The sequence below is a fragment of the Anguilla anguilla genome, chromosome 4, assembly GCF_013347855.1.
Source record: "Anguilla anguilla isolate fAngAng1 chromosome 4, fAngAng1.pri, whole genome shotgun sequence".
Classification (NCBI taxonomy): domain Eukaryota; kingdom Metazoa; phylum Chordata; class Actinopteri; order Anguilliformes; family Anguillidae; genus Anguilla; species Anguilla anguilla.
The window spans coordinates 7,923,178-7,950,847 of record NC_049204.1 but is presented as its reverse complement, the minus strand read 5'-3'; the positions used below and the strand labels follow the sequence as shown (position 1 = coordinate 7,950,847).

The 27,670-nt window shown below is 51.1% G+C and overlaps 1 protein-coding gene across 1 annotated transcript in view; it reads left to right on the top strand.

Annotated features, from left to right (window-relative positions):
* Positions 1-16,378: 16,378 nt before the first annotated feature.
* Positions 16,379-27,670, top strand: part of sema6bb (sema domain, transmembrane domain (TM), and cytoplasmic domain, (semaphorin) 6Bb) — a 78,007-nt gene continuing 66,715 nt past the window's right edge. The window contains 1 exon segment of the mRNA XM_035415969.1: positions 16,379-16,624. Within this exon segment, the coding sequence (XP_035271860.1) occupies positions 16,538-16,624 (87 nt within the window). The 5' untranslated portion in view covers positions 16,379-16,537.

Below are 27,670 nucleotides of genomic sequence, written 5' to 3'. Positions count from 1 at the left end.
TTCAAACCCGTCCTCTCCTATTAATGACTCAGCTGCTGAGAGCTTCAGAGCCCCCCATCCCCTCCCCCCCGCGCCCGCCCCCCCGCCCCCCGCGCCGACCTCGCTGGCTCGAGCTGGTTTATTAGTCGATCCGCTGGTGCCAGAAAGACTGACAGATATGAGGCTCTGCTGCCCAAAAACTCCCCACCCCAACCCCCCCCCGCCCCCCCGCCCCCTCGGCCTCCGCCGCCTCGAACGGACGCCGAGCTCGCTTCGCCTCGCGTCCGCTCCCGTCGAACCCGGGGTCTTGGTCACATGGTGTCCAGGCCGGCCTATTGAAGTTGGGAGTTTTTTTTTCTTCTTTCTAAACAGTCTCCCCATTTCATCAGTGTGCACTTAATCTGCAGGACAGGACTTCAAGGGGGCATTTAAAAATTAAAAAAAAAAAAAAAAACACGAAAGCAGGTGCGATCGGTAAAACCTGTTAGCGGGCAGAAACATATGCGACCGCTTTCCCTGCAGATGGTGCACACGCTCGCCCCCCCCCCCCCCCCCCCCCCCCCGGCTGATTGTTATTTCGGTGATTGCTCCGGTAGCAGATGTGGCCTGGTGGGGGCGGAGGGGTGCGGGGCAAGGGGTGCAGTGTGCTGGTTTCTGTTCCAGCCAATTGCTTCGGCTTTAATTTCCTATGCAGCTGGTGTGGGACGCGAACGCAGGTTTACTGCTCTGCTGGGCCGTGGGGAAAGATTTTCATCAAGGGTACATGTGGAATGCTCAGCTGTAGCTCTGTATATAAAAAAAAAACAAGTTAAATCAACTAAATGATTCACAAACATTTTCATATTCACATACATTTACTAGCAATTGCATTATTGTTTCTAGTTCAATCGACCAGCCGGCCTAAATAGCTAAGATACCCAATACTAGTGCACACACACTCACTCGCACGCACACACATTCATAGACTCACACACACACACACACACACACACACTCACTCACTCACACACACACTCACATACACACACACACACACCGATCTCAGTGTCCTTGGCTTTGCATCAGTTATTTTTTCCTCTTGTCTTCGTCCCCAGCTTCTGTTTTCTATCATCTTCAATTTGGACCATTTTAAAACAAAACAAATTAAGCAAACGATTGAGCTGATTTAATGATTAAGGAAATGAGTTGGCGCGGAAATCCTGAAATGGATTAGCGCCCCCTGGTGTTGGGCCTTGTTTCATCTCGGGCTACACCCCTCTACCTCTCACTGCTGTGGGGATGGGCGTCATTTCAAATAAACGTGCAGTATTTGAACATTTTTGAAATGTGTATTTGTACGTATTTGTCCATGCTCCAAGCCCACTAGATGGGGTGGGCCCCTCCTACACAGTACAATGTCCAGTTTTAATTCAACTCTAACAGTGTTGATTCAACTCTGAACCAGATGTCTGGACTGTGTATTTAGTCCAGCTCCTCACAAGATGTCTTCATCTTTGCCCAACAACAAAATGGAGTTTTCCTTGCCATTGTTGCCCTATGCTTGCTTTAATGGAGATGGAGATGGGGGTGGGGGGCCGGGGGGGTGCTGTGAAGGGTATTGTGATTAGTGCTTTATGAAATGCACTAGGCCTACATGAGTACATTTGATTTAATGATTTGATATTTAAAATGCCATGTGCGATGTGTCCCGCTTGTTATTTATTTAGTCGATTAGTTTTACAACTCTGTGCCACCCCATAAGGCCTGTGGCTTGTGCATCCGCCATTTTGATTAGAGTTCATAGACACATTTATCCATGCGGTGTTTTTTCATTTTTGTAACAAGAGTGCATTTTTGTGTGTATTATTTTTATTTATTTTTTGCCGATCCCCCCTGCCGGGCTATAGGTCATGTGATCGGGGGCGAAGAAGCAGGCTCTTTATTCGCTGGGCCCACGGCCGCCGACGCCCGGCCCCCAGCTCACTGTTATTTATTCCCCTGCTTGCCGCCTAACCTTTTAACAATTATCTCCTCGCTCCATGTAAATAGCGTAGCGTGTCCCTTCTGTTTTATTTCCATCCCGGCTTGTCGCTGCCTCTCTCCGCGGCCGTTTTGCGGTAGTCAAGGAAACGCCGATCGCTCCGGTCCCGAAAACCGCGCGCGACTGTTGAGCGCCGGGGGGGGGGGGGGACGTCTGAGAATCGGTGCTGACGGAGGACCTGCGGCTTGACGGCGACCAGGCGAGATTATGCCTTAAGAACAAGAAGGCAGGCGTGGATGTGAGAAAGTCTCTGTGAGCTTTGTTATGGTGAAGCTGGCCTAATCATCACACAAATATGCTATGCCTTATTCACTGGGAGAGGGGGAGAGGGGAGAGGGGAGAGGGGGAGGGAGGAGGGGGGAGGGGGTGGCAGGGGGGTTGTCCAGCCAAGCGCACGTTTCTTAAAGGAGTTTTTTTGCGGTCGTCCTCGTCGGCGTCTCTGTGCGTGCGCGCCTGTAACCGCCCCCAGCCCCGTCGCTTAAGGGCCCCGAGTGGAACGCACAGCGCCGTGTAGCTCCAGCCTCCTGCTCCTGCCAAAAAATGTTTTTTTTATTTTTTAAATGGCAGTTATTGCAGAATGCTTTTTCCAAACAACAACCCACCCCTCTCCCCACCTCCCGCTCCCTCCCCCTCCCTCCCTCACTTGCGCTTCGGACAGAGGCGTTCCTCTCCGTTTCGCGGGGGGGGGGCTCACCGTGTTTCACGTGGGCTTGGGCCCCTCGCCGCTGTCGTCGGCGCTATTAACGGGCTCGCGGCGGCCCGCCTTTGAAGCGGCGGAGGTGCGCGGGCCCGCCTGTAATGGCGGAGCGGCTCGAGCGGTCTCCCCCCCCCGCCGCCGCCGGGCCCTTAGTTCGGGTTTCTCTCCACTTACATAAGACCAGGATTTCAGGGGCAGCAGGGCCTGTCATTCAATCTCTGCCCCTGCTCTCTCGCCGTCTCTCTCTTTCCTCCTCTCTCTCTCTCTCTCTTTTCCCTCTCTCTCTCTCTCTTTCCCTCTCTCCCTGTCTCTCGCTCTCATTCCCTCTCTCCCTCTCTCTCTTTCCCTCTCTCTCTCTTTTCCCTCTCTCTCACTCTGCCTCTCTCTTTCTCTCTCTCTCTCTTTTCCCTCTCTCTTTCCCTCTCTCTCGCTCTCTCTCTCTGTCTCTCCTTCGCCTGCCCTCCCTCTCTGTCTCTGTACAGAACTCCAGTAAATTTCACTCACGGGCTGCAGCTTTCAGCTTGATATGAGGCCTGTTATTGTGTGTGTGTGTGTGTGTGTGTGTGCATGTGTGTGCGTGTCTGTGTGTATGTGTGTGTGCGTGTGCGTCTGTGCTTGCATGTGTGTATGTGTGGTGTGTGTGTGTGAGTGTGCGTGTGTGTCTGTGTGTGTGTGCATGTGTGTGCGTGTCTGTGTGTATGTGTGTGTGTGTGTGTGTGTATATGCATGCATGTGTGTGTATGTGTGGTGTGTGTGTGTGCATGTATGTGTGTGTGTGAGTGTGCATGTGTGTATGTATGGTGTGTATGTGTGGTGTGTGTGTGTGTCTGTGTGTGTGTGCATGTGTGTGCGTGTCTGTGTGTGTGTGCGTGTGTGTGTATATGCATGCATGTGTGTGTATGTGTGGTGTGTGTGTGCATGTATGTGTGTGTGTGAGTGTGCATGTGTGTATGTATGGTGTGTATGTGTGTGAGTGTGCGTGTGTCTGTGTGTATGTGTGGCGTGTGTGTGTGTGTTTTTCTGTGTGTGTGTAGGTGTATGTGTGTGTGTCTGAGAGCAGGGCAAAGAGGCTTGAAGGGCAGTCTGTGCTCTGAATTTTGAAAAGCGCACGTAATACCGAAGTGCCCTCTCGCTGACTCTCATACATTAATACAAGGAAATACATTAATTACACACAAATTCAAAGGCCAGCTGGGTTTTGGGTTGTTTGACTGTAAATTGATTCAGCCAGACAAGCCAGTGGACTGTCAATCAACTGGACACCTTACAAAACATAGAAAATAAAATTTAAAAAAAAACCTTTACAAGCCTGCAGCTATGTGCTGATGTTTTGATTGGAAAATTATTATTATTTTTTATTTAAAATAAATTCAATTTCACTTTCACTTCATTGGATACATAAGCCTTGCACACCCAAACACCAGAGTTTTCCAAACACATTAACACATTTGGTGTTAAATCGACACTAGCGAGTAGGCCTACACAATCCTGTACTGTTGAATTAACAAGAGTAACTAACTGTAAATATTGGCTGGCTGGAGTATCCGTTTGCTGGGCTTACTGTTGGTCCAACTGTACTCGAGTTTAGTTTAGTTTGTATTTGAAAATGGCCGTTTAAAAAAAACAGACAGAACAGAACGGTCTGCGAGTTGAAAAGTCTCTAGGTCTGTGGGCCTACTATTCCTGTGTCAGTATCGCCAGGCGGAGATTCCAGCAGATTTGCCTGCTAGATTTGAATCACTGCCGAGAAGACCACGCAAATGCAAACCGCGGCAGCTGTGCAGGGCCCTTCATTAATATAATAACACCCTTGCATTATTCCACAGAGCCGCCTCGCACGCTGAGCCAGAACTGTGCCACGCTTCTTCTTTTTTCTTTTTTTTTAACGGCAGTCGCCAGGGTTTTTCCCCGCTTTATTTATTTATATATTTGTCATTTAGCTTTTTTTTTGTCACATTCGCAATGAGGAAAACGCGGAAAAGATGATTATTGTGACTGCAATCTGCTTCGGCTTTTGTGTGTGTGTTTTTTTTTTCTTTCTTCGGCACTGTCAGAGCATTCTGCAAATTGTTATGCGCCGTCCCCGCGACCGATAAGAAATAATTGCCGTTGCGGCTTGTGTTCTTCCAGGAGAGTTCACTCCGGAGTCGGAGCTGGAGAAGTCTTTGAGATGCTTTTTTTCAAATTTTTTTTTTATTCACATGAAGAGTCTACATCAGAGTCGGCTTTGTCTTGACTGGTGCTGGAGGTTCTTTTTCGCTGGATAATCCTCTATTTTTTTCACCCCTCAAATGAGACTGTATCTCTTTTCATCCGAGATAGAGCGTAGCATGTGAGCTAGGACGGCAGTGCCTGAAAGGGGAAGGCGGTGGCGGGTCTGTGCAGCGGGGGGTGGGGGACGGAAGGGGGGGGGGGTCTCGGGAGCGCAAATAAGACGCATCTGCGCGCCAGTCTCACACTCACGGCGGATAATTGGACCGCGGGTGTTAATGAGTGACGGCTCAAACCGGGTCCGAGAGACTCTCGGCGTTGGCGGCCGCCAGTGCGCCAAGAACCTCCTGTCGCGCGCCCTGTAAAAAGAAAAAAAAAAAAGAACGAAAGAAAAGAAAAACTACCTGCTGCAGTGCGCGCGGGCACAGCGCCTGTCTGCTCTCCGGCGCGGCGGCGGCGGCGGCTGCTGCCAACACTAAAGGTGCATTAATGAGCCGCTCCGGCGGCGCGAGGTTTCACATCTCGTCTGAGAGGCATAACTCTGCGCCTCGCTGCTGTTTCTGCCGCGTGGCTTATTACTCTCCCCACTGGGACCCCCCTGACCCACTTTATTACACCCGCTTCCATTAGCAATCAGGAAGAGAAGGGTGCGCGGGCAGGCTGTGTGTTTGCTTCCCCCCCCCCCCTTTACAGGGCACTCCATACCCTCCTGCTCTGTCCTGTCAGTGCGTTTTTGAGGAGAGTGCTTGGGAGGGGGTAAAAAAAAAAAACCCTGATAAGCTTGCTTGAACTCCCTAAATGAAATTTTCTGCTGCGTGGAAATGCTTCGTGAAACGCTCTGTACTCTGTACTGCTCTACTGCTTGTGAAGGGGCTTAGATTTAACTCTCTGGAAATCAAATCCCGCGAGACACATTAATAAATAACACATTCGGGGGAGCCAGTCCTGGAAATTTGGTAGCTCGTAAACATAGCCGTCCGAGCTCGAAGCGTTTCCGGAAAGCCGTGATTAACATTAGCACTGGTTTTGGATGCGTCAGAAGTGATTTTTTTTTTTTTTTTTTTTTTCAGTGAACAGATACTGCTAGTCATTTTTGGCTCCGCATGCATGCTCATTGTTATTGTTGTAAGGTGTCTAGGGTATAAAAAAGCCTGCGGTGTTTATCGTAAAAGTCGCTGACCTGAGAGCCAGCCAGTTTTCGGAAAGCCTTGGGGGAGACGGGCTCACAGCTCTGGCGTAATTCTTCCACATCCAATTACCGTATTCATTATTGCGAAGGATAACACGCTCAAGCCCCCCAACCGCATGGTAACAATGCTATGTTACGTGCCAGCTTCTTGCGGGAAAAAAAAAAGAAAATACCAGAACAGAGATTGGGCCACCTTGGTCTCCCAGACCAGAAATTTGTGCTGCAGTGGAAGGTCTCACGTTATATTGGTGGGTGACTCGGGTGACGCAGTCGTAAGACTGGGGGCAACATAGCCCAGGAGGTAAGACCGATTGTCTGGCAGTCGGAGGGTTGCCGGTTCAAACCCCCCCTGGGCGTGTCAAAGTGTCCTTGAGCAAGACACCTAACCCCTAACTGCTCTGGCGAATGAGAGGCATCAATTGTAAAGCGCTTTGGATAAAAGCGCTATATAAATGCAGTCCATTTACCATGTAAGAACATATAAAACAACGACTAGAACAGGTTATTCAGTAGGCCTATGTCTGAGCTTGGCATTTACCTACAGTCTAGTGGCAAAGGGGCCAAATATTTAGTGCGATTTATAAATAATGCATGAATCAAATGTGTTGTTTGAGCATGCTGTAAACAAAGTAGATATCTTTTGGAAAAGCGCATGAGCCTTTGCATATTATTCTGTCATTTTTCTATCGTCTTATTTTAAAAAATGCAAATTTAGCATTCTCGTCTGGCTCTGTTTACTTTCAGAGTTTCATAACTTGAGAACTAGCAGAACTCCAAATGATTTTAAAATGGAAAATGGAGTCTGTTTAGTATGCAGATGCTCTTATCTACAGCAGCTTGCACAGAATGCACATTCTTTTTTGCGTAACATCCAATTATGCAGCAGCATATATTGTACCGGTGGTAGGCTATTCAATTTAAATAAGATGCTCAGCGGTACAATGGTAGCACTTCCAGGAGGGAATCGAACCAACAACCTGTGTTGCTAGCCCAGGTCCCCTAGCCATTGTACTACACTCCCTCCCTTACAGCGTGCAGCTGTGAGCGCCGGCACGAAGGGTGTTTTTTTTTTTACGACCGTGTTTATTACGATATCCAAAGCCTCTCCGGTCTCCGCGGTTCGTGTTAATGCCGGTCACGTGACCAGCGCATCTCTCCCCCCCCTAGACTCCCGCTGAGGAGGAAGGCCTCGTGCGCGAGCATTCCACACTGCTCTCGGCACGACCGAGCTGTCGTTAGCGGGCGCCGCGGTGACACCGCTAATTGGATTAATATGAATATGTTCAAAGGGCCCCTTTCTTTCAGCGCACGGGGCTACATAATGAACAGCGGTGGGCTGCGGCGTCCGACTGAGAACAGTAAACAGGAAAACGTGTAATCTAACCTGTCCTCTCTCTCTCTCTCTCTCTCTCTCTGTCTCTCTCTCCCTATCTCTCTCTCTCTCTCTCTCTCTCTCTAAGGGAGCAGTGTTAGATTAAAAAAAACAAACAAACAAACCCATAAACACCAGCATTTACAGTAAGCGAATTCACGATAATTGGGTCAGGGTGAAATGGTTGTGTTTAAGAGGCAGACCGATGAAGCGTAGATGGGAGTACGCACTGCTGTAGAGACGCCGGTACCAAGAGGCATGTTTCTTACTCCCTGGGTTGCAAATAGACGTGTTATTTCAGGAAGTGCTTTTGTTTGTCATCCTCAGAATAGCACCCTGGAAATTGGTCTGGGACCCTTCCATGCGTCACGTGCTTGGGAGTATTTTTAATAAGCAATTGGGCGAATATACAGCTCAGCCCCGATGCCACTAACCATTAACAGTCCTTCTTAATATAGAGGAGGCAACCTCCCCCCCCACCCCATTGAAATAGACTGGGAAAGGCCTAATATAAATGTAGGTGTGACTGGGGTGAAATAATGTTGAGGTCTTTCACCGTCTTTTAATAGTCACCGTGACCCCCCACGTTTTTAAGAACGAGGATACCCATCGTGAGGCCTACATAATCCGGTGTAGGCTGTTCGGGGGAGTCCCGTCAGGCGAAGGGGTGTGTGGGGGGGGGGGGGGTTAATACAGCCGATTATATGCATCGTGCCAACAAAGTCAGCCATGCGCTCATGTTACAAACAGTATTCCAAAGTGGTGGGGGTGGAGGAGGGGGAAGGGGGGGGGGGGGTCAATATATATCAGAATGGAAATAGCGATTGTAATACCCTGTGAAGCGCTGAATCGGGCTCGGGGGCGGGGGGGGTGGCACCACAGTGTCTCCGGCCAAAGGCCACTGGCCAGAGGGGGGGCTTGGACAGCCTTGAGTGACTGGTTAAAGGAGTTTAAGCGGGACAGTAGGAAATAGCCCCCCCCCCCCCCCCAGATTGTAGGAAAAACATGGGGGGGGGGGTGTCCTGAGGAGGGGCAACAGTGTGGCACAGCGGTTTTGTGAACTGGGCTCACGGCCCGAAAGGTTGCCGGTTCAATTCCCAAACTCGGGCACTGCCGTCGTTCCCTTGAGCTGGGCACTGAACCTGCAGTGCTTCACTGTACCTCCCGCCGTGTAAATGCCCACAGAAATGGTGTAAGTGGCTCTGGATAAGGGCATCTGCCAAAAAACGCCTGTGCTATAAAGTATTCCCCTTCGTCTCAGCACGGCACAAAGTTCCGCTTGCTGCCCGCATGGGGGTGGGGGGGTGGGGGGGGGGTGCGGATTTGGGAATATTTTGTGTTCAGTGTTTCCTTTCCCGAATGCATGCTTGTTGGTGCAAATAGATTGTTTTCTAGGGGGAAAATTTTTTATTATTTTAAAAGGTTGACTTGTGCACATCCCTCTCGTGGGTGGCAGTGCCGGGGTGAAGCGGGACGGGTCCGAACGAGCCCGGATTTCAGGACAGACGCAGACGCAGACGCGGGGAAGCGAGGGCGAGAGGTGCCCGGGGACGGTTGCTGTGAGTCAGGGAGCGCGACAGCAGCGCAGACTAAAGTGACGATCCTGGCCGGGACTCAAATGAATCATTAGACCGAATAACACTTCCAGGACGCCTTGAATGAGTCTTTTTGTGAGAAGGTGCCGGTGGGCGGGGGAGGAGGGAACATGGCAGATGGCGAGATGAGGTTTTGCTGTTTGAAACATACTTTGAGCCACCAGATACCATTAAAACCACTGCGGAGTCATTACTGGTTCCTGCGTCCGGTTTGATTAGTAACAGGTTTCGTTTAAAAAAATTAAATAAATATTCTTGTGGATCCACAGGGAGTATTTTTTTACATTTTTATTATAGTCTATAGAGTTTAATTATTTCAGATGTGTATTTGGCACTGTGTGTGTATTTGTGTGACTGCGTGTATATGTGCATGTGTGTGCATGTGAGTATATGTGTTGTGTGTGTGAGTGTGTGTGTGTACAATATGTGTGTATATGTGTGTGTGAGTGTGTGTGTATTGTGTATGTGTGTGTTTGTGTGTGTATGAGTGTGAGTGTGTGTGTTTGTGTGCGTGAATGTGTGTGCGTTGTGTATTTGTGAACGTGTTTGTGTGTGTGAGTATACGCGTAAACGTGTGTTTGTGTGTGAGTGAGTGAGTATGTGTGTGTGTGCGTGTGTGTGTTTGTGTGTGAGTATACGCGTGAGTGTGTGTTTGTGTGTGAGTATACGCGTGAATGTGTGTTTGTGTGTGTGAGTATACGCGTGAATGTGTGTTTGTGTGTGTGTGTTGTATACATGGCACGTTATGCGTTGCAGTTTTGGGGTGGCATCGTTGCTTAGACGGGCGCATCCTCAGCCTGGCAGCCGTCCGCGGTGGCTGGGCGCTGGCTGGGTGGCGCGGTGCAGTCTGGCATCCGACTCCGGCGCGCTCAGGTCCTGGAGGCACCAGTCAGTTAATTAACCGAGAAATTAGCGCCGATTCACCATGGCGATAAAGAGCGCCTCGGAAATATCCCACAATGCCTTTTTTTTTTCTTCTCTTTTACAGAAAAGAAAAAAACGATGCAGGCACAGACTCAGTTGATTCATTACCGCCACCATAGGTGCTGTCTTGTTCGAAAGGCTGAATACCAAATTGACGATGTTGTATAATTAGTGCCACTGCTGTCCAGTTTAAGAGTGAAAGATGATAGCCCACCGAATTCAATGCTCAGTGTTTGTTCGACTCAGTGAGGTTCATATGAACACTGTCTAGGTAAAATCTACAGTGTAATGGATACTCTATACAGAGTATATCTCTATACAATGAGTAAAATCTCAGTAGTGTACTCTGCCAAACTGTACACTACCAGGGTAAAGTGTAGTATATCAGAACAAAGTGTACACTTCAGAGTAAAGTGTGCACTATCAAAGTGTACTCTATCAGAGTAAAATGTACACTGTCAGAGTGAAATGTACTCTACCATGATAAAGTGTACACTATCTGAGTAAAGTGTACACTGTCAGATTAAATGTACCCTATCAGAGTAAAGTGTGCACTATGAGAGGAGAATGTACTGCATCTGAGTTTATTTAATGATGCAATGTCACTGATTCACCGAGACACAGTAAAAAAAAAAAAAAGGTTCCCACAATGCTTTGCAGTCTGTGGGGGAGACGTGGTTGTGCGGTTGTGGGAACGCGCGGTTTGTTTGACTCAGGAGACGGCGTGTGGTCGGAGCGGCACCTGGACGCCGGTGACTCAGAGCAAACGATCTGAATAGCGGCTTTGGCGCTCGTGGGCCGAGGCCTGTCGCAATCCACCGGCGGAGAGAGAGAAGCATCGACGCTCCTGCCGTCCTTAAAAGGACCCCCCCCTCCCCCCTCCCCCCTCCCTCCCTCCCTCCCTCCCTCCTGGGTTTTAATAGGGCTCGACTGTTATGAAAACATAGCATTTTTATTTCGACAGCTGATTTTTGGGAAAGGGGATGGGGGGTGGGGGGGGGTTCCGCCTACCTCCTGGGTCCCCCCCCCCCCCCAGTTCAGATGTGCAAGATCAAGAGACGAAGGACGTCATGTCCAGTCGGGGTGGTGGGGTGGGGTGGGGCTACAGATGCAGGCCGACGGCCAATCAGAGCTCTTTACACCCGCCTGTTTCCGCTATTCGGTCCCAGAAAAACCCGGCGGAAAGTTTTTCCGCCGAAAACTCCCTGTTCACTCGACGCGCATGAGCGCGCGTTCGGCTAAAGTAAACATTTCCTTTCTTAGACAGCAGTTTTTTGGGTTGTTTCCTTTCTTTCTTTTTTTTGCAGTTCGTTCGATGTAAATGCTGCTTGGCGGGAATCCCGCCGGCGCCGTGGGAACAAGGGAAACGGACAGGAAGTCGTTTGTGATCCGCCTTCTCACCCTCAGCCGTAGCGATCAGCGCGGGAGGCTGATCTGGCTGAAACGGAGCGCACAGAGGCAGCGAAAAACAACTGGGAGCGAGAGAGAGGGAGGGAGAGAGAGAGAAACAGAGAGAGAGAGAGGGAAAAATGGAAAGAGAGAGAGAGAAATGAAAAGAAAGATAATGAGAGATAACATAATAATCAATAAACATATTCTGTTCATATGTTTGTTGTTTGTTGTACTCAACTTGTACTTGTACTTGTTGTGCTGGTGAGTACTCTGACCTGCCGCTTTTAACACCCGGGGGCATCGTTGTTCCCTGTCCCATACTTCCTGAGGAGAGCCGGACGCCCCGGTCACCCAAACCCTTCGCTCCGGAGAGCGCTTCATCTCCCGCTCCCCGCTGCTGGTGTGCCCTGCACCCCTGCACCCCTGCACCCCTGCACCCCGCCATTGGGCAAGCGGTGCGAAATTACAGTGTAAACGAAAACACTAAGAGAGCGAGGTGGACGGAGTGTGATCGTTTGACGTTCTTTTAATGGGGGGCCCCCATGTGGTAGTGGGGGGCGGGCGGGGGGCGGGGGGGGGCTTTCGTTCTGAGAGTGTGGCCACTGTCAGGTGCACCGGTGCCTCCGCACTGTGCTTCGTCTGAGCAACGGACACCGACGCCTCGGACCTGGGTCTGTCGATTATTTGCGAGAGGGTCTCTTCTGTGCTTTGTAGGTTGCCCCCCCCCCCCTTCCCAAAAAAAAAAAAAACTTTTTCACACATGTATGTTCTGTCTATAAAAACCTGGTGAAGGACACGGACTCCCGCAGCATACCCACCCCCCCATCCCCGGGATCTACATCCATCTGACCACCCAAAAAAAGGTGGAGGATGCCCCCCTCTCTTTTTTCACTCTCTCTCCCTTTTTCTCTCTCTCTCTATCTCTCTCTCTCAATCTGAGTGTTTGTTTACTCTGCCTTGTCTCATTCCCATCTCATGCCCTTGCCTGCCTCCTGGGTTTGATGGGGGAGCGTAAATATGCTGAATAGCCAGCCGGGCTATAAATACGGCCGTACTGAATGGGCCTGCGGAGGCTAACATCGGGCAGGGGTCCCACGGTCTGGTCTGGTCTGGGCTGGTCTGGGCTGGGCTGGGCTGGGCTGGTCTGGTCTGGGCTGGTCTGGTCTGGTCTGGGCTGGTCTGGTCTGGGCTGGTCTGGTCTGGGCTGGTCTGGTCTGGTCTGGTGTGGTCTGGTCTGGTCTGGGCTGGTCTGGTCTGGGCTGGTCTGGTCTGGGCTGGTCTGAGCTGGTCTGGGCTGGGCTGGTCTGGTCTGGGCTGGGCTGGTCTGGTCTGGGCTGGCCTGGGCTGGTCTGGGCTGCTCTGGTCAGGGCTGGGCTGGGCTGGGCTGGGCTGGGCTGGTCTGGTCTGGGCTAGTCTGGTCTGGGCTGGTCTGAGCTGGTCTGGGCTGGTCTGGTCTGGTCTGGTCTGGTCTGGGCTGGTCTGGTCTGGACTGGTCTGGTCTGGGCTGGTCTGGTCTGTAGGTCTGCAGACAGCAGGCGGGGGATACAGGGCAGGGCCATACAGCTTTAATCGCGTTCCTGCCAGAGCTAGCTGGCTGGCAGGAGCCTCAGACTTCCTGACACCCAGAAGTCATACGCACACATGCACGCACACACAAATCCCGCCCCCCCCCCCCCCCACACACACACACACACACACAAAGACCCACCTACACACACCCTCACACACACACACACAGACACACACACTCAAATCCCCCCCCCACACACACACACACACAATCATCAAACTACACACACCCTCACACACACATGCACACGCAGACACACACACAAACACCAACCTACACACACACACACACACAGGATATCCAGCAAGGATGGGCCCACCTCTTCTTCCTGCAGATGGGCCGTGAGCTGTCGAAATCTGACAGTTGTAGGCCATCCGTTGCCCTTCACCCCGTCCGTCCGTCCATCCGTTCATCTGTCCTCGGAGACGTGGCGCTAAGCTATGCTTAGCTTTATGGGTTTTTTTTTTTTGCGGGTTGGCGCCCTTACAGGCTGGGAAACGTCCATTTTTAATCGCCGGGATTTCCCATAAAACGCCTGGGCTTGCCCGGGCGCGGGATCCGAGCCCAGCGCACTTCCCGCCGCGGACACCAACCGCACGTCACATTTTCACTGCTTTGTGAGGACCGCCAACCTGCCAGCGCAGGAGGAGTCCCTCCCTTATTCCTGCATGGAGGTGGTTTCAGTGCCCGTAACAAGGCTTCTGCAGGGGTGTGTGTGTGTGTGTGTGTGTGTGCGAGTGTGTGTGTGTGTGTGTGTGTGTGTGTGTGTGTGTGTGTGTGTGTGTGTGTGTGGGCATCCCCTCTCTGTAATCCCATTAGAGATGGGATACACTCTCAGGGGAAACATAACAGGACTCTTTTAACTTTGTCTTCATAGGGGAACCTTTTTTTTCAGTCCTTATGGACCTGTATTTCTGTGGCAGGTGTAAAAGTGTGAAAGCTCCCAGACCGTTTGTTTGTCGCGGGGGGAAACGGTTTCCCTGGCCGTTTTTTTTGCCCGAGAGAAAGGAACGCTTGAGCTGTAGACAGGGCTCCTCTACGGGGACACAGAGGAACCCTTTAGAACCCTTTAGAACCCTTTAGAACCCTTTCCTCTGAGAGTGTGGCGTGTGTACAGACGCGTGGGGTACTGTGGCCATACCGAGAATCCTGGGAGAGAGGAAGAGAGAGAGATAGAGAGAGAGAGAGAGAGGGTGGTGGAGGGGGGTAACATCCCCCCAACAATTGCCTCCCCCAAAATTTTATCATGTTGTATTGGGTGGTACCCCCCCCCCCCCAAAAAAAAAAATTACCTGTTCTTTGCCCCCACCCCAAGTTGAAATGAGATCTACATCCTTAGGCCAGTGTCAAATATTTGACAACGCATTTCCTGCCGATAAAGCTATGTGAATTTGAATTTGAGAGACAGGTGGAGGTTGGAGAGGAGGCGACGGGTGTTCAGTGTCAGCAGAGGTACAGGTAGACACGTCTCCTAATTATTAAAGATGCACTTTTACCTGGCGAACGCCGTGGTCTGTCCTCGACATGTCACTCAGTACCCCGAGAGTCAGTGGGGATAATTCAGCGGAGATGTCACTAACTTGCGCATTAGCATATAAATTGCCCGAAAATTGAAAAGTGAATTACGGCTTTTTTAACAAAATAAAATGCAATATTCGCCGTCGCCCTCCTTTTCTGAGGAGAAAAGCCCCTGAGAAAGGGGGCATATTATTCGATAATACCCCCCTCCATGTTAAGACGAAGACCTGGACTGATTGAGTTCCCCTCTGCTGTGCAATTTTCGGGGACGGTCACTTTTGATTTGTACGTACCCCTCGCCCGCCTTCATCCTGGTCTGCATTTTGGCTGCCCCAATACGTCCCAATTTTTAAAGGCTTTTGAAGAAGCATTCGGGCACTTTATCAAAAAGCTCCGATGGTATTTCGTCGCAAACAGATGTCTGGAATTGGTACCGCTTTTTTTTTTTCTTTTTTTTTGTTTGCCAGCATTCGCAGACAGCTGCAGAGGCTCAATTTACCGGTGAGGTACGGTCCCGTTGGCCGCCAGAAGCGTGGCGTCCGCGGTAATCGTTGGGATTCGAAAGGGCACTTCTGTCCGAGCTGTTGGCTTGAGAGGAGTCAGAGGAGGGCCGTGACTGTGTTCCGTTTCGGTCTGATCAAGAATTAAAATAGTGGTTTGTTTTCTGTGTGATATGCTAATCCGATCTCTCCCACGCGTTTTTTTTTTATTTTTTTTTAAAGGGGAGTGTGTCATTCACGCTCTCCGGAGCTGACGGGCGATGGCGGGCGCTTGTTTTGGGCAGCTGTGTGTGCCAACGCGAGCGGCGGAGAGGAAGGTGACCCAGCGGGTATACTGCCCGGGCAGGGAGCCCCCACTGTCTGATTCGGTGACCGGCTGGCAACCTGCAGTGTGTGTCTCTGTGTGTGTGTGTTCTAGTATTTGTGTGTCAGTGTTTTGTATGTGTGCGCATGCAAGCGTGTGTGCAAGCATGAGTGAATGAGTCTTTTCTTGAGAGAGAGTGAGAGAGGGGGTAAAAGGCAGATGTGCTTGGTGCTAATGGAGACACAGCCCCAGGATAAGAGTAGGGGCGGGGCTTTTATCTAACCCACGATGAATACAGACCCCCCCACCCTCAGCATCCCATTCTGTCTGAGCCCTCTCCCAAAATCCCACACACTGCATCCTGGGCTTGCCAGCAGATACTGACCCACCCAGCCGGTGAGCTGTCTTTTTGGGAGAAGACGGTTGGCCCAGTAACCACAGACACAGTTCGTCTGGGAGTCGAGCCTGCTGAAGGCTAATCTAGACCAGTTGTCCTGCTGAGTGGGTTGTGTACGTGCGAGAATGAGGGCAGAGGTGTAGTATAGCGGTTACAGAGCATGAGCCTGTGAATCACGGAGCTGCGTGTTCAAATCCCAGGTGAGGCACTGCAGGTTGAACCTTGAGCAGAGTATTTAAGCTGAAAGCCATTGGAAATAGGTAGAGTGTGTGTGAATGTAAGCTGTGTTGCTTTGGATAATGGCATGGAGGTGTTAAGTAAAACGATAAATGGTGTAATGCAACAGGAGGAGAAAAAAAAACTAGAAGTGGATAAACAAAAGCCAAAAAAAATGTTATTTTAACCGTAGCATTGTTTTTTATGAGTCCAGGAGGGGTCAAAACGTACTCTGTCAGAATAAAATGTGCTCCACAGCACAGCTGCTTTAACACTGAATATTTTACCGCGCGACGCTTTTTCAAAATCACATCCTCCCCGCGCGCCGTTTCTGTTATCTGCCGGAACAATGCAGGAACAGACGGGGCTGAAAGCAGTACGCGCTATGAGTCAGGCAGTTTGTGAAGGACGACGCTGTCGGGCTTGCTGTCATTACTGAAGACATAATGCTGAAGAGGTAAATAACGAGTGAGGAAAACTGCTGCCGAGATGGATTCTGGTTTAATCACGCCACATCGGCACACACTTATACATCTTGTTTACTCGCTGTGCAATTTACGTGGATGTTTATGGATCAACAAGATAGGCAGTTTTTTTTTTGCTCGTGCGATGGTCCGATTGCTGTTTAGTAACTTAATTTTCTCAGACGTTACATGTTTGTAGTGATTGAAATATGGCAGCGGTGCTGTATAATGGTTGGGGAAACGGCTTTGTTTGGAGATTACAGGTTGGATTCCCAGGTGAGTTATCTACTGTTCTTCCCTTAAGCAAGGCACTTAACCTGACTTGCTTCAGCACATATACCGCTGTATAAATGTAGAATAAATAAATAAAACAGACGTGAGCTGTGTAAATTGATCTGGATTGGAGCGAATGCTAAATGCAAATACATTTTACACGGCAATAACGTAATTAGGTTCGGAGGACTTCAGTTCGCGATTGCCAAAGGTGGTAATTGGTGTCTCCTTAATTAGCCTGCGAAAATGTGATTATGAATCGTGCCGTTGGCTTCATTAAAGGACAGATATTATATATTTATTTCCTTTAAAGGCCACATCATGTCAACATTTGAACTGGGTTCTTCTTTGATTTCTTCGGCAAACAAGCAATTGAGCGGGCCGTCACGGCAACGTCGCTGACTCTTTCGAGCGTGCCGCTCTAATTCGCTGCTGGAGCTGAGCATTCTGAGCTCATTTTAACAGATCAATTTATAAGTGCTTGCCGCGTATAAGATGTGCATATATAATAAGTGTTGAAGCGCTACAAGCATTAACATAATGTGACTTTAATTGGGGGTTTTTTTAATGCAGGTATATTGGACAGTCCAACCAATTTTCAGTTCATATAGCCTAAATAGCTGCACACACTGGCGCAATAAGCGTGTTATTAAAGACACTGAATGTGTTATTGTGTGCCAATTTATGAAGACGTTCATCGAGTTTTCACCATTGTGTGATAGTAGGCCCCTACTATACTTTATAAGGTCATTTCTATGTTACCTCTATGACCCAATTCAGATTTTTTGCGCACATGTGGCACAGATCAGGCATGTACCGTGAACATGCATACCGGGAAGTAGCACATGGAATCGGATATTTTCAGATCCGTTCTGGGTCGAATTCTTATGTGGAAATAAATCCGATAGGAATCGGATATCTGTCAATGCGACTGTCATCTAAACTGATCTGAATTTCGCGGCCATTGCGAATAGCGTGTCATTCAAAATGTATTATTCTTACACGTTTTCGCATTTGAATGACGTGTGAGGTAAGATGTGTCAAAACCATCCTCCGCCGGTGACGTGAAATGTTAAAAGAAGTCAAATGGAGGGCGAAACCTAGTACATGGCTGGACTGGCCGACCAATGGTGTAACGTCATAACTCGGCCAACCAATGGTGTAACTTCACTCATTCAGTCACTCACTCAGTCACTCAGTCACAGACATTCGCGTTTGTAGGGCTGGCCCCTCTTTTGCGGTCCAGCCAAAAATACTGAGGATATTCGTTGCAGACCACTGTAAGATTCTTCAGAAAGCAATAGCTTAAATCATTACTTCGGTCTCATTTGTGGTGCCTGATTGATTGTTTGCTTCCGTTTCAGTAACCAAACCCTGGTGTGCGCATGCGGGTTGTTACAAGCGTAAACGGTGGTCACACAGGTATTGGCACTGGGTCACCTTTCAAAGTAGGCGTAAACAGGCGGTTTAAATAATCAGGTATAGGCAAGACATCGGAACTGGGCCCTCAAGACCTGCGGTGTAAACGTAGCCTAAGTGCCTTATTTAGGCCACCAAACTAACCGTTTTAAAATTGAAAGTGCATTGCCTGGATCAGGATTAAGTCACTTGCTTCCTGCTGAAATGTCTACATAAACTGTTATGTAATTGTTTAGCGAGCTCCTAATTACTAGTTATAATAATCCGGTTTCGCCCCCATCCCCTTCTCCAATTACTCAGAGCCTCAGAGCGTGTTGTAACGAGACGATAAATTAAATATAACTCAATACGGAACAACATTAAAAAACGGTAATTTCTGAAAAAAGCTAATTTCTTCTGACTTTTAATCAGGCCAAGCTTAAGAACCCGAAGACTGATACGAAAGCACATTCAACATGCATAAATTAATAACGAAAGGCTCAAATTAACGAAGAATCTTTGATGTCCGTTCTGAAGAAACCAGGAATGGTGTGAAACGGAAGGAGATTAAAAAAGAAACGTTTTTTTTTATTTATTTTTTTAAATGATGATTTATAGATTTAAGGGAAGAACTCTTGGCCAGGAAAGCTTGCGTTCGAATGTGTGACTGATTCATTCCACACCAGCGCACAGTTCATTCTCGGGAAAGGAGGAGCGAGATCGGGTGTTAAGTAAAAGGTAATGTGGATGTATTTGTGCGCATTAGCATTCCACTCTGATCCAATCATGTGGAGACGGCAGCGTTCGTTTCGTCTCTTTATGCGTGCCACCTCAACTGTGGAAGCGAAAAATGGTACAAAGCAGCAAGTTTCCTCTCTCTTTCGCTCCCTCCATCATTAACTTTCTGTCTCTCTCTGTCTCTGTCTCTCTATCTCTCGCGTTCTCTTTGTCTCTGTCTCTCTCTCTGTCTCTATCTATCTCATTCTCTCTGGCTCTCTCTCTCCCTCTTGCCCTCTGTCTCTCTCTCTCTCTCTCTCTCCATTGCTCTCTCCCTCCCTCCTTTGTAACTTTGGGACTAAACCCCTGTGAAGCAGTTGACTATGGAGCTGTATTGTAGGACAGTGGATTATTGCTCTGAGATTCTGGGTGGCGTGAGGAAGCGGAGGGTCCTGGGGCTTGTGAGGGAGGGGGGACAGGTGAGGACGGGCAGGTGAGCTCAGTTCAGGTGTGCGGCGATGACTCAGAGACGAGCCGTGCCTCGGCACTGGGGCTCAGGTGCTGGGATCAGGAGGGAGTCTGTGCAGCGCGCTGTGACTCTGGAGCAGCAGGATCAATAGCATCTCTCTCCCAGCTGGGGGAACGAAAGAGCAGAGACTCACTGGTGCTTTGTACACACACACACACACACACACACACTCATAAACTCACACACTCACACACTCACTCACTCACTCACTCACACAGACACACACACACTCATAAACTCACACACACACACACACACTCACTCACTCACTCTCACACACACACACTTACACACACACTCTCTCTCACACACACACTCACCCACTCACTCACTCACTCACTCACTCACTCACACACTCACTCACTCACTCACTCACTCACTCACTCACTCACTCACACTCACTCACTCACTCACTCACTCACTCACTCACTCACTCACTCACTCACTCACTCACGCACACACGCACTCACACACACACGCACACACCAATACACACACACACACACACACTCACACACACTCATGCACACACACACGCATACATACACACACACACACACACACACACGCACACAGTAACAGTAGTAAAATGGAGAGCAGGAACAGCTCTCTGGAGAAGAGACTCCAGTGCGGGGCTGGTCTATCGCTGCAACCCTGTTCGACCCCCTGCAGCTCCGTCCGCTTCCCCTCAGGTTAAACACCTCTTTTCCTTTCGCCCATTATCGCCCTTTTTCCTTCTGCTGACGCTCACCCCTGCTCATGCCCTGTCTCGCGCGGAGCTGTGTGGTGTTTACCCTCATCCCCCCCCGCCCGCCTGCCTGCCTGCCCCCCCGCTCCCGCCCGCCCCCCCCCCCCCCCCCCCCAGCGGGACTCCACCGATTTCACCCGTGACATCGGAGCGGTTTCGGTGCTGACGCGGGAATAACGCCGGGGGGGGGGGGGGGGTGATGTAAACCATGAGAAACCCTTCGGAGAGCGCTTGTGTGCGCGCGCTCATCGATTAACATTCCATCTCCTGTCACTCTCTCTCTCTCTCTCTCTCTCGCTCTCTCCCTCCACTTCTCGGCTCTTTGCCGTGACCTTCAATTTACTGTCCGTCTTTAACCCCCCCCCCACCCTTTCATCTGGACTGTTAGGTGGGTGGGAGCGGGTGGGGGGGGGTTGGGGCGTGTGGCGGGAGAACGCTGGCCGCAGGGAAATGACCCGGACGGGACGGGACGGGACGGGACGAGCCCCACAGGCCCCAGGGGGTTTGGTTTCGACTCGGGGTTCTGGGCGCGGTGGAGAGCTGAAGGCCACGGGGGTCTCCGTTTTTAAAAAAAAAGACGCTCGTGCGTGGGCAATATCATCCCTCCTTTCTTCTCCTGGTCAGTATTGGGGGCTTTTTCTGTCTTTCGAACAACGTTACGCTGTTTTGTAGGCTATAGCCCAGCTGACGGAGTGTCGTTTCTCTTGCCATTGCTGTGTACTTCGGTGTCTCCCAAGATCCAGGCAACAATGTTCATTTTGGTGTTAGGCGGAGGTTCTTTTTTTTTAAAGGTGGAGTTTACCCGAAGGCACAGTGCTTACCTCCTGTGGGAGTGAAGTTCGCCTGTAGCTGGCATTCTTCCCGGTCACCTGCGTGAGAGTTTTTTCAGGACCCGCGTTATCACCGGCTACCCTTCCTTCGCGTTCTCGGGTTTACCTGTTTTTTCGTTGGCGTGGTAATTCAGCTCTCGCCCTTTAGATCAGACGGATCCGTAACCGAAACGCCGGGGCGGTCTCGGACGTGCTTCAGGAGCTTAGTCCTGCCCCCCATATTTTGGGATTTGTCGCTCCTCCGCAGATCTGAGTTACACCTCCGGAACGCGCCGCACGCGAGGTGTAATTGGATTTCTGTCCCGTTTTAGATCATTTTTATGGTTTTAAAACGGGACCGCGCTCCGCCGTCCCCCCGTACAGCGCCATCGGTCGCAGTACGCCGACAATTTTTTCGGCTGGATTCTGACTGGCTGTTTTATTTCATACGTTTTTTTTTTTATTTTCCTGGCTTAAATGGTAATGTTCTTTTGCCCTTGTCTCCTGGGGGGGGTTTGGGGGGGGCTTGGGGGGGGCAAAGCTCTATCTCTCCCCTTTGAGGTTCGTCTGGTTTTTTTTTTTTTTGGTTTTTTTTGCACCCCTATTTGCTGACGGAGAGAACTCCGGCTCCCTCTCGCCCGTCTTTCCCACACTGCAATAGGATCGCGCTTTCCAGCAGCGCTAGCGGTTTCCACGGTAACAGAGACGATGGAGGACGTACCGCGGACCGCATTGGTTTAGACGTTTTTATCGCCCCGATGATGTTTTTTTTTTTGGGGGGGGGGGGGGGGGGGGGGGGCATTTCTGATTACAGTGCACATTATCGTCTTGAGGTTTTGCTAACAAAATCGTGTAAAAAAAATTGGAAAAAAAAAGAAATTAAAAAAAAGCCTCACAGAAGCGACGCAAAGCTGTCATTCCGCCCCTCTTCATTTTAATAGCCTAAATGTGCGCGTTCCCCCCCCCCCCCCCCCCGCTATACCTCTCGTTAGGGAGCTTCCCGGCCTCCGCTGCGGCCGAATCGCTTAATTATCTCCGAAATAAGCGGTCCTGATGACTCGTTATGAAACGCAGCGCTGATTGCTCTGCTCGACCAATGAGGCGATAAATATGCGCCACGGCGACTCTGCGGCGTTTTTATTAACGGCTCTGCCACGCATCGGAGGCTCGCGCCGGAGAACGCTCCTGCGAGGCACTGCGGATGTCCTCCCCACCCCCCACCCCCCCTATTCTTTCGACATGCCGTCACCGTCATAGAAACGGCCGAAAACGACAAGCTTAAATAACGGAAAAGTATGCTGGGACGGTTATGGGGGAAGTGTTTGGGGGAGGGGGGGGGGACACTAGTGCAGCGTCGGTTTTTTGCATCCTTAATGAAGAACTCTGTGATTGGGGGTCCGGGGGGGGGGAGGGGGGGGCGTGGCCACGGCTCGTAAACGGTCCGGCGGCCGGATCCGGGCGGGACACGTGCGCGAGGACGCGGCGCTGTAGCCAATCACAGCCCCCCGTCATTAGATGGCGAAGATGAAAGCCGCTGCCTTTATTAAAGCGAGTCCCGGCGCCGTGGCAACCTCTGACGGCGTTTGATGGCGGCTCAGTGCACCCGGTGGGCCGGGACTGCTGGGTATTTCTGGAGAGTATAATGTCATAGAGTCTCTCTAAAAACTGGGGGGCGGGGGTGGGGGCGGTGGGGGTGGGGGGCAAAGAAATAGTGTAACCTTAACCCGGTGCACTACCTGCCTATCTCCAAATGGGGTGGGGGGGAGGGTGGGGGAATCACTGAGCGGGAGCTTTTTTTAGCCTGACCCCGGTGTCTGTGTGTGTGTATTGGGGGGGGGGTCGGGAGGGGGGCGGGCAGGGGGACAGGTGCACACCCATCATGGTAGCACACAGGAGGGAGCAGGGAAGATAATGCTGGCCAATCTGGCGGTCAAGACCCGGGCTGCTATATTTAGAGGGGGATGGCGTAGAAGGCTCCAGTAAGGAGAGGATTGAGAGCTCTCTCCACTTTTTTTTTTTTTTTTTTTTGGGGCCCCTGTTAGGGGGGGGCACGGATTTTTAACCGTGGGCAGGGGGGACGCTCCCCGGTTCTCCTTAGCCAGTCCCAAGTTAAAAGGGGGACACTTTTTTTGTTGTTTTTTTTTCGGAACACATGGTTCGTGAGTTGTGATTGTACAGACGTGTGCCAGAGGAAAAGGAGTCTTAGGCTGCAGCTGAGCAGGCAGGCAGGCGGGGTCCCTCCATGCACAGAGCTGCAACAGGGGAGATCCAAACAGGGGAGATCCAAACAGGGGAGATCCAAACAGGGGAGATCCAAACAGGGGAGATCCAAACAGGGGAGATCCAAACAGGAGAAATCCAAACAGGGGAGATCCAAACAGGGGAGATCCAAACAGGGGAGATCCAAACAGGGGAGATCCAAACAGGGGAGATCCAAACAGGGGAGATCCAAACAGGAGAGATCCAAACAGGGGAGATCCAAACAGGAGAGATCCAAACAGGGGAGATCCAAACAGGGGAGATCCAGAGAGGAGATCCTAACTGGGAAGCAGGAGAGATCCTAAGTGGAGGTCCAAATAAGGGAGATCCTAAGAGAAGATCCAAACAGGGGATATCCAGACAGGAGGTCCAAACAGGGGAGATCCAGAGAGGAGTTCCAAACAGAGGGGCTCCAGAGAGGAGAACCAAGTAGGAGATCCTAAGAGAACATCCTAACAGGGGAGCAGGGGAGATCCAGAAAGGAGACTTCCCACCCCCCTTTCTGTGTTTCTTCTCTTTCATTTTGTTCAGACACGGGGAAATCAGAGCAGAGGGGGCTGCAGATGGAGATGGGATCACAGTTCAGAAATTGCCCCTGCGGGGAATTGAACCCCCGGCTGTACAGGGCGGGGGGGGGGGGGCGGGTTGGGGCGGGGGGGGGGGGGTGGGTTCATATATGGCTTGAGAATCTGGTGCCCTATGAATTTCACCACACGGTCTCCCGCTGGGGGGGGGGGGGCATTTTGCCTGTGAGGTTAATAATGTGGGAATTTGCTCCATGTGTCTTTTATGTACTGAGAAGAGAGAGAGAGAGAGGGAGAGAAGGACAGAGAGTGGAGGAGTACAAGCTAACAAACATCACCGGGTCGTCCGGCCGTAACAGCTGTGTGTTTTTTCTCTAACGCGGCGGCTCTTTGTAGTCCGGCGCTGTGTGGCGCCCGCCGCGCTCGTCCCCTGTTGGCGGGTGCGGGGAACAGCTGCGGATGCTGGGGTGCGCACCACATCGTGCCGACAGCAAACAAAAACCAAACAAACAGAGTTCTGGGAGAGCGTCCCCCCCCCCCTGCCCCCCCGTCCCCTGGCTCCAGCCGCAGGACGCTGCTGGTCCATCTGTTTCTCTCGCATCGCGTCTCTGGGGGGAGAGCTGTCGCTGATTAGCATGTAGCCACCACCTGCGCAGAGCTGCGCCACAGACACCCACAGTAACCGTGGGGTTTGTAGTTTTTTCCGCGGGGTTTGTAGTTCTATTGCGATCTTCAGAGCTTTAAGGACTTAACCCCCTTCTTCCCATCAACCCCTTCTCCCCATCACCCCCCCACCCCCAAATGTGCACCCCCATGTTCAGATGTGTTTCCCCCCCCCCCCAGTCCCCAGGCCCAGGATCTTTTGGGGAGGTGCTGGGGGAGGGGGTGAGCGAAGCAAGAATTTCACTGATTGCTCTAACACATTGGCCATGCAGTAATGAAATAATATGACGGGGTCCAATTTCAGGCGCCGTAAAAACTGCCCGTTTCAATTTCAGCGGGAAAGGGCCATCATTTTTACGGCTTCTTTTGGAAGTGATCTAGCGCACGTGCTCGGTGTAGAAAAGCGCGGCCGCCTAATTTAAATTCCGCCTGGTGAAAAGTTTGCCGATTAGAGGCGAGCTAACACCTTGCCGTACAGATGAATTACAAGTAAAACAGAGAAACGGAACGGGTAAATTTCAGCTGCTAGAAATGTGCGTTTATTTATGGGTAGGGCTGTGTACTGTTGACTGTAATTTCAACATTATGTGTTATTGAAAAAAAATACATTTGATCTTTATTTAACATGGTTTTTTTCTTCTTTTTTTTCTAAAAAGCAATCATTTTAAAGCGAGGAAAACATGGCACCGGTTGTGCGGCTGGGGAAAAATGTGATGCTTATCGCAGAAAATCCTTTCTCTCTGTGTAATTCCTACACTGAAAAGATTCCTGGGGGAATCCTCAAGAACGGTTGAGCCGCGGTGCGGATCCAAATCTCGATATTGAAATGAGCGTAGTCTCCCCCCCCCCCCCCCCCCGCGGTTTAATTTAACAATCCATTTAGAAAAGTGCTGAGCCGAACCTCTAATGGCGACGATCAGATAATTTCCTTTATGAGAGAGTCACTCTGGAGGAGGAGAGGGAGACTCCCCGTCCGCAGACCGTCTCAGACACGGCAAATGAGAAACGCAAAAAAAAAAAAAAAGAAAAAAATGGTTCGTGCTCATTGAAAAGAAACGTAATTTAATTGCAAAATAATTTGTGATTTTCCACTTAATAATTGTGATTATATATGTATATGTATGTGTCCCCATCGTCTGCTGCTGTGCCTAATCTTCTGAATCTGCGTCTGCGTGATAAACCCTGTGGCCGTAGTTCACGGGATCTTGGCGTATGTTTTATGTATGTTGCGTTAGGCTTCCTGTTGCCAGGAATCGAAACGCGGCATGGGCCCAGGATCAAATTAACATCCTGACCTTTCTCCTCACTCATAAATTTCCTAACCTGCTTCTCCTGGAGTCAGCTTTTTTTTTTCTTTTCTTTTTTTTTTGCAGAATACTTGGCTGGCTGGTCTTCTGGGACCCCTCCATTAGCCGCATTAGTTTGGTAATTTGAGATTACGCGGTGGGGGCCAAAGTTTTTGATTTAATCTGGCCCGCGTTTCCCCCTGCCATGGAGCCGGGAGCCAAGGTCAGAGCCGGTGAGGGGCCGGAGAAAGGAGGTAGCCGGGGAGGGGCGGAGGGGAGGGGGGGCAGGAGGTGGGGGGTGGGGGGGTGAGGGGTGCGCGGTACAGGAGGGAGGTTTGGGGAAGAGATTGTGTGATACAGGGGGGAGGTTTGGGGAAGAGATTGTGTGATACAGGAGAGAGATTTGGGGAAGAGATTGAATGGTACAAAAAGAGCCATCAGCAGAGATAGCGGGAACAGAACAGGATGGAGGAGATGTGGGCAGGAGGGAGACAGAGAGAGAGAGAGAGAGAGAAAGAAAGAGAGAAGAACAGAGGCGGGACAGGGAGGAAGAGAGTGTTTTATGGGGGCTGTTAGCTCGGTACCAGATGATAGATTGAAAATTGGAGCGTTCGGTGGGGGCCCGGAGAGCAGCGAAGATCTGAAGCGATTTACAACGGAACCGCTCCGTTCTGTTACCGCAGGGTAAGGAGGAAGACGAGGATGAGGAGGGAGGCGGTCTCGCGGGGGGGGGGGGAGCCGTTCAATCAAACGGCAAAATGGTTCCCACATTGCCTTCCCAGGCTCTTCGCCCCTGTTTTGTAGAGTGCGGCGCTAACTCAATTGATGGGGCAAATTATATAGTCTTTAATTGCTAACAGAGGTACGGGTAGAGAAGTACAAGTACACACATAATTTAGTTTGTCTCAGTGTCAGAAGGGTAGGAGCGGGGGGGGGGCGGGGGGGGGCGGGGGGGGGGGGGAGATAAAAGCTCTCGGTGCGAGGCTTCGACAGATCTGTTTGGGCGTGATTTACGACTCAGCGACGCGCAGGGAGGCGTATTTATGTCTGATGAGGTTTTGAGGAGGTACAAGCTGGCCCTTGTCGTAGCTGCTCTCTCTCTCCCTTCGACGGAGGGCCGTGATTGGTCGGGGCGGCGGCTGATCGTCCGTCCGTCGGGCGGTGGAGGCGGGGGACCGGTGTGCCCCTCAGCGGGGGCCTGTGCGGGCGCGCGGGGGACATTAATCAACAGGCCTCAGGCAGCGCCGCGCGCGCCCGCTGTGTGCGCAGGTGGGGGTCGGCCGTTCTCGTCGAATTCGGAGGGTGCTGAGTTCGCCGTGAGGAAGAGCTTCTCGAGGCAGTGGGACGCCGTTACCGTGGTCGCGAGAAGCCGTACGCAGCCGGTCGCCGTGTTTCCGTCACATTTCAGTCACTTTTTTTGGGGGTTTTTTTTTTTGGTCTTTTTTCTCTTCTCCCAGCCTCTGCTATCCCTTAAACCTATAAAATGTAGCGTGTTCAGAGGGAGAGAGAGAGAGAGAGAGAGGGGGGGAGAGAGAGGGAGAGAGGGAGAGGGAGAGAGAGAGACAGAGAGAGAGAGAGGGAGAGAGAGGGAGAGAGAGAGAGAGAGAGAGGGAGAGGAATACATTTTCTTTTTAAAAGTTCGGAGTAGCTTGCTGTTCTCCCTCCCTTGATCAGCTGTGCTTAACGGAGGGGGGGTACAGGTGATGGGGGGGGGGGGGCTCACCCACACTTCCTACACCAACCCCCCCACCCCCCCCCTTGCCCCCCACCCCCCGTCCACCCACACACCCCTCCGCGCGGCCGCGCTAGGATAATTAGCAGCGCTGCTTCATTAATAATGAAGGAGCGGCAGCGTCTCGGCGGCGGGGAGCGGGCCGCTCTCGGAGCGCCGGGCCTCGTTAATAAAACATCAGAGTTCCTGCCAGCTTTTGATTAAAGATAAAGAGGAAGTGAGACGATCAATAGGGATCCGCCGAAACGGGAGCGGACGGCGTTAGCGGCTAGCGGCTGCGCGCGGCTAGCGCGCGGAGAGCCTTTTTTTATTTTTTCGTTTCTCGCAACCGCGGCGTTCCGAGCCCCAGAAAGAAAGTTAGGGCGGGACGGCGCTGAAGCAGCC